At 50.4% G+C, this 13511-nt stretch overlaps 1 protein-coding gene across 1 annotated transcript; it reads left to right on the top strand.

Moving 5' to 3' along the window:
* The first annotated feature begins 1787 nt into the window (after window positions 1–1787).
* On the top strand, window positions 1788–12781 carry LOC4330390 (ABC transporter B family member 2). The gene is made up of 10 exons (XM_015768291.3): window positions 1788–2247; window positions 2351–2405; window positions 2495–2670; window positions 8727–8927; window positions 9023–9282; window positions 9372–10298; window positions 10390–11050; window positions 11127–11374; window positions 11465–11877; window positions 11979–12781. Exons 1-10 carry the CDS (start codon window positions 1960–1962, stop codon window positions 12542–12544), a joined length of 3795 nt encoding a protein of 1264 aa, XP_015623777.1. The 5' UTR covers window positions 1788–1959; the 3' UTR covers window positions 12545–12781.
* The last annotated feature ends 730 nt before the right edge of the window (window positions 12782–13511 follow it).

The raw sequence follows: 13511 nt of genomic DNA, 5'->3' as shown, positions 1-13511 counted from the left end.
AGTTCGTACTCGAGGAGAAAGACTACCATGTCGTTGACTACGTGTTGGTTATCTATGCCACCAAGTCGACGACAGCTAGATAAGTTATCCCAAATATTGTACTTGTCCAACAGGAGCAACACCGAATTCGGCCAACAGGAGTAGGGCTATTACATGTCCGATAAGGGGCTCGAACCTGTATAAAATCCTTGTCTTTGTCTCTTTTACCTTAATCTCGCATATTCCCTGGTACCGACGATCCCCATACCATGCAAATACTATAGTCGTGACCTAAACCGTTGACATGTATCATTATATCTCGCCTAGATACCTCTTCATTCCTTTTGGTCATCTTACTACAGGGTAAAATCATACACGAGCTTTGGTGTGTTGCGTTGGAGAGACATGTTGAAAGTGGGGAATAAAGGGCCGTGATCTCTGACTCTAACAATTTGTTTTTTTTCAATAGAAGTGACCTATAACAGTACGGTATATGGGTACGAACAACTGCATAGCCGCAGATTTGTGTGTCAAGCCAATTTTGCTCTCGACTACACCGCTACTCTTGACCAAATCAAAGAGGTACTAACAATTAGAGGTGGACATAAAACTCATGGCTCGTTAGCTCGCTCGACTCGGCTCATTTAAATTTCGTAACAGGCCGAGCTGACTTTTAAGCTCGTTAGAGATAACGAGCTAGCTAGCTCGCGAGCTGCTTGCGAGCCTTAACGAGCTAGGACTCCTAGAGACTAGAGTAAAGACCCAGCCCAACAGACAACAGCCAAGGCCCAAGCCCAACTCCTCCGGCGGCTGAGGAGAGAAAACCCTAAACTCCTCACCGCATCCACACCGCATCTCTCTCTGCTGCTCTCGATCCCCTTTCTGTTGTATCCGCACTTCCGAGTGCGCCGCTGCTAGGGCCGCCGCCGCTGCCGCACTTCCCCTTTCTGCTAGCGCCGGCGTCACCTCTCCTCTCCTCTCATGTTGCCGGCGCCAGTCACTCCCCTCTCCTCACGTGTTGCTAGCGCCGATGTCACCTCTCGCCGCCTGCATCCGGCCGTCCTTATTCACCAAAGGAGCGCCGCCTACACCGCCCCTGTCGGGCGCCACCCCGTGCCACACACCGCCCAGCCATATGCAGTTGTTCGTACCCGTAATTAACCACAAGCTCACTTGCCCTTTACCGTCAACGCTAGCCCACCGCCCTCCTTCTTCCCTGTGGCTCTAGTGCCTCGTCTTTTGTCCATCTCCACCATCCACTGTCAAGCCATCGTATCTCCTGGCCAGATCTGTAAGCATAGTAATCTCCTCCCCGCACCCTAGATCGTAACTCTAATGTCGTTTGTCGGGATCATAGGGCACGAATTGTAAAGCAAATACTAAGATCAGTAATCTGAAAAAAAAATGAACTCCTAAGAATCAATGTCGAATGTGATTTAACAATTCCGCTAATATTAACTGTTCAGCCATTCATTCAGTACTAGGATCCCACAGGTAAACTCACGGCAGTTAATTTTTGGGGATTTGCCAAAGCATTGATTTTTCGAGTCAAATCCAACAACAGCATTTGGACAAACGCTCTTTACTGCAGCACTAACTTGCTCAGCACCCATTACTGCGAGGGCCTGAGCTAGCCAGTAGCCAGCACAAGGCGAGTCAAACCTCGCGCACCACATTAACCATCTACTCCAACCAACCCCACCCGTCGATGAGTCTCAGTTTGCTTTCTCTACCACTACCACCACGCGACGCGGCCGGTTGCTCGCTGCTGCCACGGCTAAAACGCGGGCTAAATTACGGCCGCCACCATTCCAGCGACGACAGCGAGTGAAGTGAACTGGAGGAGCTGTACCACTGTGTACTCCTAGTCTTTAAAGCCTCAGCTCGCGCGCGGCCGGCCACCACCTCCCCCCACGCAGGCGCCACACAGCGTCTTGGCTCACCCGCACACGCGATCTTGTTGGTAGCGAGTCGGAGAAGATGAGCTCGCCGGTGCATGGCGTGCAGGAGCATCGGCAGAGCGGCGGCGGCGAGAAGAAGGCGGAGCAGGGAGAGAAGGAGGCGGCGGCGAAGGTGGAGAAGGTGCCGTTCCTGAAGCTGTTCTCGTTCGCCGACCGGTGGGACTACGTGCTGATGGCGGTGGGGTCGCTGGGCGCGTGCGCGCACGGCGCCTCCGTCCCCGTCTTCTTCATCTTCTTCGGCAAGCTCATCAACATCATCGGCCTCGCCTACCTCTTCCCCACCACCGTCTCCGGCCGCGTCGCCAAGGTACACTAGCTAGTAACACATCCCGATCCACCCATTGAGCATGCACTGCACCGTGCATGTCACACTCTGTTTGCTTGCTCACCTTGTCTCCCCGTGCATGCAGTACTCGCTGGACTTCGTGTACCTCGGCATCGTCATACTCTTCTCGTCGTGGACCGGTGAGCCCTGATGCATGCGTAGATTTCGAGACGCGAGCGATGCAATGCGCGCGGTGGTTGGTTGATTGGTGGCTCTCGTGTGCGTGCAGAGGTGGCGTGCTGGATGCACACGGGGGAGCGGCAGGCGGCGAAGATGCGCCAGGCGTACCTCCGGTCGATGCTGGACCAGGACATTGCCGTCTTCGACACCGAGGCCTCCACCGGCGAGGTCATCAACGCCATCACCAGCGACATCCTCGTCGTCCAGGACGCCATCTCCGAGAAGGTACACACACTTCTACTCACCCCCGCGTAACATAACATCACCATGCACACGCCACGCGCGTGTAACAAACATGCAACCCGCGCGCGTTGCTTTTTTTCTCGCCGCGGCATCGCGTACGCACGCGACGCCGTGCCGGCCGTTCACGTGAAGCGAAAGGGGAAAAAGAAAATCCCAAACTGAGAAGCGATCGGAGAGGAGAGGATTAACGACGGCCGGTAGACAGGGAAGCAAACGTAGGACGGTCGGGTGAGTAGATAGGGCGGGGCGGCGCCGGGAAGTTATTAGGGTTGGTGAGGGGCATTGAAGGCGTTGCGGGCAGTAGTAGATCGTTCACAGTCTTCGCCTCTCGATCTGGCCTGGATGCGCTCATCCACTCAACTCTGTAGTAACTGCGAAACAGTACTAGGAGTAGATATGAGTACTCGCTGATTGATTCGAGTTAACTCCGTTGAATTCATCTCTATCAATTGGGATGCACATCAATCCAACAACCACTCGAATCCACCCAATGGGATCCCGTACATTTGTCCAGTCTTTTACGTTTTCTCCATTTGAGTTCAGTGCAGGGGAGAGTGATCCTCTGCCTTTGCCAACTCTGCCGTTCAGAAGCCAGGACTCCGGAGTGGCGGAGACGCGGAGTGATTGGTAATTTGGTACGTGTAGTGTCTGCAGTAATTTGCCATATTACTTCTTCCATTCCATATAAAAAAACAACCTACTCCCTCCGTCCCATAATATAAGAGATTTTAAGTTTTTGCTTTCACTGTTTGACCACTCGTCTTATTAAAAAAAAAATTGTGTAAATATAAAAAATAAAAAGTTGTGCTTAAAGTACTTTGGATAATAAAGTAAGTCAAAAATAAATAAAATAATAATTCCAAACTTTTTTGAATAAGACGAGTGGTCAAACAGTGTAAACAAAAACTTAAAATCCCTTATATTATGGGACGGAGGGAGTAGCAAATATGATACATTCTAGTATGACAAATCTAAATATGTCTCCTTCTATCATATAAAATCCTAATCTAATATCAGATATGACACTTCTTAGTATTATATATATATATATATATATATATATATATATATATATAGATAGATAGAATCCGTCGTATTAGAATACGTCACATTCGGTACTAGATTGATTTTTTAATGAGATGGAAGAAATAGACATCTAAGCAATTTATATATAGGAGATTTGTAGGATGTGACTGTTTCTAGTAAGGCGGGATGTATGTAGTCAAATGATCCACGTATGTGATACATTTTCTTCAACAAATTTTATTAAGAAAAAAGAGAAATTAGAATATTTTACAACAAATGTGATTGTTGGTAGTTAGATTTCTGAGCGATCCAACCAGGACAAGCCGATCAAAATTCTGCTATAAAGCTGGGCAGCTCATGGCCCATAACCTACCACCTCGCTACCCATGATCTTTGAATCTATTTGATGACGACACCTCCAAATTCAGCCGCTCGCCATGCATGCCCACCACTCTGCCATAATGCCATAGCATGCTCGTGCATTCCTCTCCTTCCAAACACACGAGTGATTTTTTTCCTTAATAATAAAAATAGTTTACATCTCCAACATGCACATAGCATCCCGCTGCTCATGTGATAGTATTAAATATCAAGTATGAAACCAACTAGTGTGAAAGGGCATCTAGCCTAGGTATTGTAGTGACCTAAGTAGCACCTAAGGTCATGAGTTCAAATCTTCGTAAGAGTGAATTTCATATTGGTTTATTTAAGGGCTAAGTTTCTTGTTTGTGGTCCTGAGTTTAAATCTCTATAGAACCAAATTTCAGATCGGTTATTTGATGGCTAAGTTTCAATTGGATGTAAAAGCTGCGTAAAAAATACTCTTCTCTATATAAAAAATAAAGCCAACTAGTAGACGTAAAGATAATCTTCCTAGATTAGCTAATTTCTTATCATTTCAATATCGTTAAATTGACCAACATAAAACTCTGTCTTCAAATAAAATTATTATTTTTGGGACCGCTCGGATTTATCTTTTCGGTTAGCTCCTCCATGGCATCTGGCAGCAGGAGATATACAGGCACGGCTGGGTCCTCTTCCAGACCTGTCTTGTGTAGCTACAACTGATGAAAAGATGATGGCGTGTCTCCGGGTCTTCAGCACAAAGGGGGCAGCTTCGTCGATGATTTTGTTTTTTGAAAGACCTTGGTGTGATTTTCTTTCTCAAGCCAATCATAAATTCATAATGGTACTGAATATCTACCAGAACTAATGGCCGGTAAGCATGAATGGCATGTGGTTATGTACATTGATCTTCTCGTGTTATGATCTAAGGAGAGAAAAAAACGAAAATGATGAATATTATAAATTATCTTAGGCCTGTTATCGAATGGAGGATTCTCCATTTTAATGAGAATCGAACCAATTCCTATTAAAATCCTGTAAAAATGTTGGGCAATTTTTATAGGACTGTCACATGAAGTAGTTCATTTCCCATAAAAATCCTCTTAAATTCCCATGAAATGAATTGCATATCCTGATATCCACCCAACTGTAGCAGCTTTATGTCACTGGTGGAGAAGTGTTTTTTAGTCCCGGTTCGTAACCCCCCTACAGTCCCGGTTTTCAAACCGGGACTACCAATCCGGGACTAAAGATCGCTATCTTTAGTCCCGGGTGAAAAAACCGGGACTAAAGATCGATCTTTAGTCCCGGTTGATGACACCAACCGGGACTAAAGATTTAGTCCCGGTTGGTGTTATCAACCGGGACTAAAGAGAGGGTAGCGGCAGTCCATCAGCTAGTCCTTTTTTCTTTTTTATTTTCTCACGAATCGAGTGGTATGCATATCATCAAATCAAACCCCAAATCCACATCACAACTCCACAGCACGATTCACAGATTCACCACAAATTCATTCACAATATCCATTCACATATTCATTCATAACATCACAAATATATTCACAATATTGATTCAAAGGTTCATTGACAACATCGAGTCACATACTCATTCACAACATCACAGATTCATTCACAATATCGATTCATAGATTTATTCACAGATCAAAACATCCAAACCACAAATTAAAAAAAATCAAAAAAAAATCGACTCACCTGCCGGCCTCCCATCCCGCCGCCGGCCAGCCACCCATCTCGCCGCTTCCCCTCCGGCCGGATCTGGGGGAGGGGAGGGCGAGGCCGCCGGCGACCGGCCTCCATCCCGCCGGCCCACGCCGGGCCGCCGCCGCCCGTCCTCCATCCCGCTGGCCCGCGCCCGGCCGCAATCCCGCCACCGCCGGCCGGCCGCCGCCAGCCCCAGCCCGCGCCTGGCCGCCGCCAGCCCGCGCCCGGCCGCCTCCATCCCGCCACCGCCGGCCGGCCGCCGCCAGCCCGCGCCCGTCCCCCATCCCGCCGCCGTCGGCTGCCTCTGCAAGAGGAAGAGGGGGAGGGGAGGAGGAGAGGGGGTGAGAGAAGAGGAAGGGGAGAGGATGGAGATAAGGAAGGAGAAGAAAAAGAGATAAGGATGGGAGATAGAGAGAGAGAGGGGCTACGCATGCGCTTGTGCGTGGGCTGGTGCGTACGCTTTATTCCCGGTTGATATTATCAACCGGGAGTAAAGATCCCTGGGATCTTTAGTCCCGGTTGGTAACACCAACCGGGACTAAAGATCCTATCTTTAGTCCCGGTTGGTGTTATCAACCGGGACTAAAGATATCGGGGGGCCTGACAAGGCCTAACAGATTTAGAACCGGGACTAAAGATCATTTTTAGTCCCGGTTGGTAACACCAACCGAGACTAAAGATCAAATATGCCCGCTGTAGCCACCAACCGGGACTAAAGATCATCTTTAGTCCCGGTTTTTAGTGGAACCGAGACTATTGTGGATTTCGGGCGACCGACCAAAGATGGTTTCTCCACCAGTGTGTGTACTCTGGTTCATTTTTGTGCCAGTTGTAAACGATGTTGGTTCAAATGTTCCTGTCGAAAACAAGATGAAATTTAAAGAAAACAGTAGTACTATCTATACTGTGCCTCATCCTACATTTAAAGTGCTGTTTGTAACTACTACTAATTCACATATACTAACAGTACTAGCACTTGGGGAGTATTTTTCCCCTGAAGTAGCTGTCGCATATTCTAGTAGCTGTCCCTGAAGTATCGGTGAAAAAAAAATGAGTTTTGGTGATAATAATCTCACAGGATTGGCATAAAACACGCAATAAATGATTGTCTTGAGCCACCGTCTTTTTGGATAGAGCATAACCTGCATATGGCATCCAAGTGGTTATTTAAGGGATCTGATACTATGTTGCCTGACTTGTCTATCAGTAACACTAACTTTTTGCGACCACTCCAGCTAATGGAGCCAGCTAATTCGTAAACATTATACTCTCACAAATGCTACACCTAGTGTTTGTTTGAATTCTAAGTCATCACCGTAACTGGTATCGTCTGAGCTAATTAAATCATATACTCTAAATGAAAATGAGTACACAAAGGCCTTGTAGACGGCACACTTAACCAGTTCCAATTCATCCAGATCCTCACTGGCGTACTGTTCGCTGCTAATCAGTACCAACCTCTTAATTTCCTGAGCAATAGGTGAAAATGATTGTTACGATTCACTAAACAAGAATGCTGAAAACGCCCTTCTTAAGCTATCATTGAAGGAGGAGTACATCGTTTGATTGGAAAGGCTAAGCTACTGTCGTAGATCTCGACTTCTCTGAAATGAACCAGTGGAGAGGAACAAGTTGTTTCCATCTTTGCAAGCATGGTTCTTTTCGTCCCAACTGCCAACTGAACTGCGAACCATTTTCTGGGGTCTCAACATGTGAATTCTAGTTTGGTCTACAGTAATGCAGGTGGGGTATTTGCGCAATAAGCATCTTGCTTGTTCTTTGTACAATTGTAATACTATTGGAACATTTGCACGATGTACGGTTGCCCCACACGGAGAGATGGAGGATGGTTGCTGCCACTGGAAAAATTATTATTCCTTCCGTTCCCAGAACCCTCCGTCTTAAAGACAAGGGATATTAGCTTTTACATGGTCTCCAACATTATACTTCAAAAGCTTTTCTATATTTTGGACAAAGAAATTACTCCCTCCGTTTCTAAATATTTGTCACCGTTGATTTTTTAGCACATGTTTGACCATTCGTCTTATTCAAAAACTTTTGTAAAATATATAAAACTATATGTATACATATAACTATATTTAACAATGAATTAAATGATAAGAAAATAATTAATAATTACTTAAATTTTTTGAATAAGACGAACGGTCAAACATATTTAAAAAAGTCAACGGCGTCAAATATTTAGAAATGGAGGGAGTACTCGCCAATGGACACTATTTATATTTATATTACTTAAAGTTTTATTGACTATCTTTTTTAAAAAAATAAATACTTAAAAATACCGTATTGTTCAAGTGTGTTGCATCCTAACCATAATTATTATTATTTTTATCGTAGTCTAACCTTTTTTTTAGAAGGGTACAACTCAGGACGCACACTAACACACACTAGGAATGTGCACGTTTCTAACGCACACTAACACACACTAGGAGGAAACATGCAGTCCCACTGAACGCGCGCGCGTGTACCCTATACCTAGTCGGGACCAAGCGAAGTCAGTCCGGGGAAACGGAAAAAACCCCTGGTGAGACACGCGATTTGCGATCCCAGGATCAAACCCGCGCGGGCTACTCGCTCACCTGGCGACGCTAGCCAACCGAGCAATGGCGACGCTAGCCAACCGAGCAACGCTCGGTTCTCCGTAGTCTAACCATTTAAAAGGTGTCGCTTAGCTCACTCCTGGTTTGGACGGCCCAGCTCTCTGAAAAGGCTGCAGGACTACTCTTGCCTGTATCGTCCGTACATACCTCGAGGCCCAATATAGGCCCTTTTTCTTAAGCCCAGTAAGCCCAATTCCAGAATTCCAAATCGCAGTGCTGCGTTGGAACTTGGAACTTGAAGGGCCGAAGGGGGACGAGCGATCCAGTGCGCTGTCACGTGTCACGTGTGTGCTTGGCGCTGACGAGCTGCGTTGTTCTTGTGCAGGTGGGCAATTTCATGCACTACATCAGCCGGTTCCTGGCCGGCTTCGCCATCGGCTTCTCGCAGGTGTGGCAGATCAGCCTCGTCACCCTCGCCATCGTCCCGCTCATCGCCATCGCCGGCGGCATCTACGCCTACGTCACCATCGGCCTCATGGCGCGCGTCCGCAAGTCCTACGTCAAGGCCGGCGAGATCGCCGAGGAGGTCCGTCCATCGATCGTGCCCCTCTCAATGGACTTCTCCCAGCACGAGGACGTACGTACACGTACTGATGACGCCGCCGTAGGTGTGGTGTGCAGGTGATCGGCAACGTGCGGACGGTGCAGGCGTTCGTCGGCGAGGAGAAGGCAGTGAGGACGTACCGGGAGGCGCTGCTGAGGACGTACAAGTACGGCAAGAGGGGCGGCCTCGCCAAGGGTCTCGGCCTCGGCTCCATGCACTCGGTGCTCTTCCTCTCCTGGGCGCTGCTCATCTGGTTCACCAGCGTCGTCGTCCACAAGAACATCTCCAACGGCGGCGAGTCCTTCACCACCATGCTCAACGTCGTCATCGCCGGCCTGTGAGTCTGCAACCCTGGCGTGTTTGTGTCAGCGAATGCACACGCCCATGGCGCCCGTGCATAATTTGGTCGCAATATGTGTCGTGCAGGTCGCTCGGGCAGGCGGCGCCCAACATATCGACGTTCCTCCGGGCGAGGACAGCGGCGTACCCGATCTTCCAGATGATCGAGAGGAACACCGTCAACAAGGCGAGCTCCAAGGCCGGCCGCACGCTGCCGTCGGTCGACGGCCACATCCAGTTCCGCGACGTGCGGTTCGCGTACCCGTCACGGCCGGACGTCGTCATCCTCGACAGGTTCAGCCTGGACTTCCCGGCGGGCAAGATCGTCGCGCTCGTCGGCGGGAGTGGCTCCGGCAAGAGCACCGTGGTCTCGCTCATCGAGCGGTTCTACGAGCCTCTCACGGGCGCGGTACTGCTCGACGGCCACGACATCAAGGACCTCGACGTGAAGTGGCTGCGCCAGCAGATTGGCCTCGTCAACCAGGAACCCGCGCTGTTCGCCACGAGCATCCGGGAGAACATACTCTACGGCAAGGGGGACGCCAGCATGGATGAGATCAACCACGCGGCGAAGCTGTCGGAGGCGATCACCTTCATCAACCACCTCCCCGACCGGTACGAGACGCAGGTCGGCGAGCGCGGGATACAGCTCTCCGGCGGACAGAAGCAGCGGATCGCGATCTCGAGGGCGATACTGAAGAACCCGTCGATACTGCTCCTCGACGAGGCGACGAGCGCGCTCGACGCCGAGTCCGAGAAGAGCGTGCAGGAGGCGCTGGACCGCGTCATGGTCGGCCGCACCACCGTGGTGATCGCGCACCGGCTGTCCACCATCCGGAACGCCGACACGATCGCCGTCGTGGACAGCGGCAGGATCGTCGAGACCGGCACGCACGAGCAGCTGATGGCGAACCCTCGCAGCGCCTACGCCTCGCTGATCCAGCTGCAGGAAGCAGCTCAGCTCCAGAACAAGCAATCTTTCTCCGACAGCGCCAGCCTCAGCCGACCACTAAGGTATGTGTACGTGAACGTGAACGTGACGACGTCGTGTCAAGTTCCGACCGGCCACCGCGAGCTAACGACCATGGCTTTTGCGTGCTGCTAGCTCCAAGTATTCGAGGGAGCTATCGAGGACGAGCATGGGTGGGAGCTTCCGCTCAGAGAAGGACTCGGTTAGCCGGTACGGCACCGTGGAGGCGCACGACGAAGGAGGGCACAAGAGCAAGCCGGTGTCGATGAAGAAGCTCTACTCCATGATACGGCCGGACTGGTTCTTCGGCGTGTCGGGCACCGTCAGCGCCTTCGTCGCCGGCTCGCAGATGCCGCTGTTCGCGCTCGGCGTCACACAGGCGCTCGTGTCCTACTACATGGGGTGGGAGACCACGAAGCGGGAGGTGCGCAAGATCGCGGTGCTCTTCTGCTGCGGGGCCGTGCTCACCGTGGTGTTCCACGCGATCGAGCACCTCAGCTTCGGCATCATGGGGGAGCGGCTCACGCTGCGCGTCCGGGAGAGGATGTTCGCGGCCATCCTCCGGAACGAGATCGGGTGGTTCGACGACACCAGCCACACGAGCTCGATGCTGTCGTCGCGGCTCGAGACGGACGCCACGCTCGTGCGCACCATCGTCGTCGACCGCTCCACCATCCTGCTGCAGAACATCGGCATGATCGTGACGTCGCTCATCATCGCCTTCATCATCAACTGGCGGATCACTCTCGTCGTTCTCGCCACATACCCCCTCATGGTCAGCGGCCACATCAGCGAGGTAAGCACAGAATCTCGTCAGATGATCCTGGCTGATTCTCGATCAAATTCACAATCTGTGTGTTGTGATGCGACAGAAAATGTTCATGAAAGGCTACGGGGGCAACCTTGGCAAGTCGTATCTGAAAGCCAACATGCTGGCCGCGGAGGCAGTGAGCAACATCCGAACGGTGGCGGCCTTCTGCGCTGAGGAGAAGGTGATAAAGCTCTACGCCGACGAGCTGAAGGAGCCAGCGAAGCAGTCATTCCGGCGAGGCCAGGGCGCCGGGCTCTTCTACGGAGTTTCCCAGTTCTTCCTCTTCTCTTCCTACGCGTTGGCTTTATGGTTAGTGCTACACGAAGTTTGGAACGCGGTGAATAATTCAGTCCAAATTTGTATCAGTAGTAAGATTTGAAAGCTTTGATCGGGATTCAGGTATGGTTCGGAGCTGATGAGCAAGGAGATGGCCAGCTTCAAGTCGGTGATGAAGTCATTCATGGTGCTGATCGTGACGGCGCTGGCCATGGGGGAGACGCTGGCGATGGCGCCGGACATCATCAAGGGGAACCAGATGGTGTCGTCGGTGTTCGAGATCCTGGACAGGAAGACCGACGTCCTGATCGACGCCGGCAACGACGTCAAGAGAGTCGAGGGCGTGATCGAGCTGAGGGGCGTCGAGTTCCGGTACCCGGCGCGGCCCGAGGTGGTGGTGTTCAAGGGCCTCGACCTCCTCATGAAGGCCGGCAAGAGCATGGCGCTCGTCGGCATGAGCGGCTCCGGCAAGAGCACCGTGCTCTCGCTCATCCTCCGCTTCTACGACCCCATCGCCGGGAAAGTCTTGATCGACGGTACGTATCGATCTCACAGCTTCCAAAATGAATTGCTCTGCATATCTCCCGAACGGAATCCGAATTCTGAACTCGTATGGCTTTGATGCGATTCTTTGCAGGGAAGGACATCAGGAAGGTGAAGCTCAAGTCGCTGAGGAAGCACATCGGCCTGGTGCAGCAAGAGCCGGCGCTGTTCGCGACGACCATCTACGACAACATCCTCTACGGGAAAGACGGCGCGACGGAGGCGGAGGTGGTCGACGCGGCGAAGCTGGCGAACGCGCACTCCTTCATCAGCGCGCTGCCGGAGGGCTACCGGACGAGAGTCGGGGAGCGCGGCGTGCAGCTCTCCGGCGGGCAGCGGCAGCGGATCGCCATCGCGCGCGCCATCGTGAAGGACCCGGCCATCCTGCTCCTGGACGAGGCGACGAGCGCGCTGGACGTGGAGTCGGAGCGCGTCGTGCAGCAGGCGCTGGACCGGGTGATGAGGAACCGGACCACCGTGATGGTGGCGCACCGGCTGTCGACGATCAAGAACGCCGACGTCATCTCGGTGCTGCAGGACGGCAAGATCATCGAGCAGGGTGCTCACCACCAGCTCATCGAGAACAGGAACGGCGCCTACCACAAGCTCGTCAGCTTGCAGCAGCAGCAACAGCAGCAGGACCAGATGCAGAGGCATTGATCTTGATCGATCTCCTGTGCTTCTGTATATTTGCTGTGTGCCTCCGCTTCTTCTTGGTTGTTAAGGAGTACAGTACATGGAATGAAACAAATCGCTGCGGTAAGATTCAATTATTTTTCCATTGTAAAACGAGGGGTTCACGATTATGTACAAGAGAAAGTATTGGATTTGTTTCTCTTTTTCTGTACAAGTTAAATAACTGAATTTAGTAGATACGCGATTACATTTACATAAGCAGATTCATGGCAAATGGTATGATATACGACTCATAATATAGCAACATAGTACGGCTCTATTTCAAAATATAGCAATCTAATATAGAATATAACACCTTACTAGAATATCCCATAGTAGGCTCATACATTTAGGGATAGAGATAGTTGTGATTTAAGAAACACAAACTAACGTGCCAGGTCGGGACAGCACGAAAGTTCCAATTAGAATTTGGGTTTTGCTAGTTAGCTTTCGGGGACTGAAAACATTTGATTTTTTTGGCCGTTTGATCCAGCGCGTGCTGAAATATTTTGTTATCGGATCCGAATCCACTTCCCAAACGTTGTCTGCCCGTTGGCGCAGTTTCCGATTTTTGAAGCGGATTTGTGACTATCGAATCGCCTCTTGAACTCTGCCACCGATGAGGTAAATTGATCTGATCTTTATAGTTGAAGGAACATTTATATGTCATTTTACGATTGAGGAAGAAAATCAGAGTGGGGCTATAGTTGTGAGACACATAATAGACTTCTTTGTTGTTTAAATGTGAGGTAGATCCGGCCCATATAAACTACCGGTGATGTTGGGGTGTACTGATAATGGAATAAGTTCGTCTGAGGTCCCTTAACTTTACACCGAATCCGATTTTTGTCCTTGAACCCTAAAACCAGATACAACCAGTCCCTAAACTGTCAAAACTAGTGCAAATGAAGTCCCTGGGCGGTTTGAAAGGCGGTTTTAGCTTACGTGGTGC

The sequence above is a fragment of the Oryza sativa genome, chromosome 2, assembly GCF_034140825.1.
Source record: "Oryza sativa Japonica Group chromosome 2, ASM3414082v1".
Classification (NCBI taxonomy): domain Eukaryota; kingdom Viridiplantae; phylum Streptophyta; class Magnoliopsida; order Poales; family Poaceae; genus Oryza; species Oryza sativa.
Note: the sequence above shows the minus strand (reverse complement) of the source record. Positions and strands in the feature narration are given on the sequence as shown.

Bases quoted from the DNA above. Each gene is read 5' to 3' on its own strand.
- LOC4330390 (XM_015768291.3), top strand. From the start codon at position 1,960: ATGAGCTCGCCGGTGCATGGCGTGCAGGAGCATCGGCAGAGCGGCGGC. The intron at 9,283-9,371 runs GTGAGTCTGCAA...TGTGTCGTGCAG, and splicing joins AACGTCGTCATCGCCGGCCT to GTCGCTCGGGCAGGCGGCGC. The intron at 10,299-10,389 runs GTATGTGTACGT...GCGTGCTGCTAG, and splicing joins AGCCTCAGCCGACCACTAAG to CTCCAAGTATTCGAGGGAGC.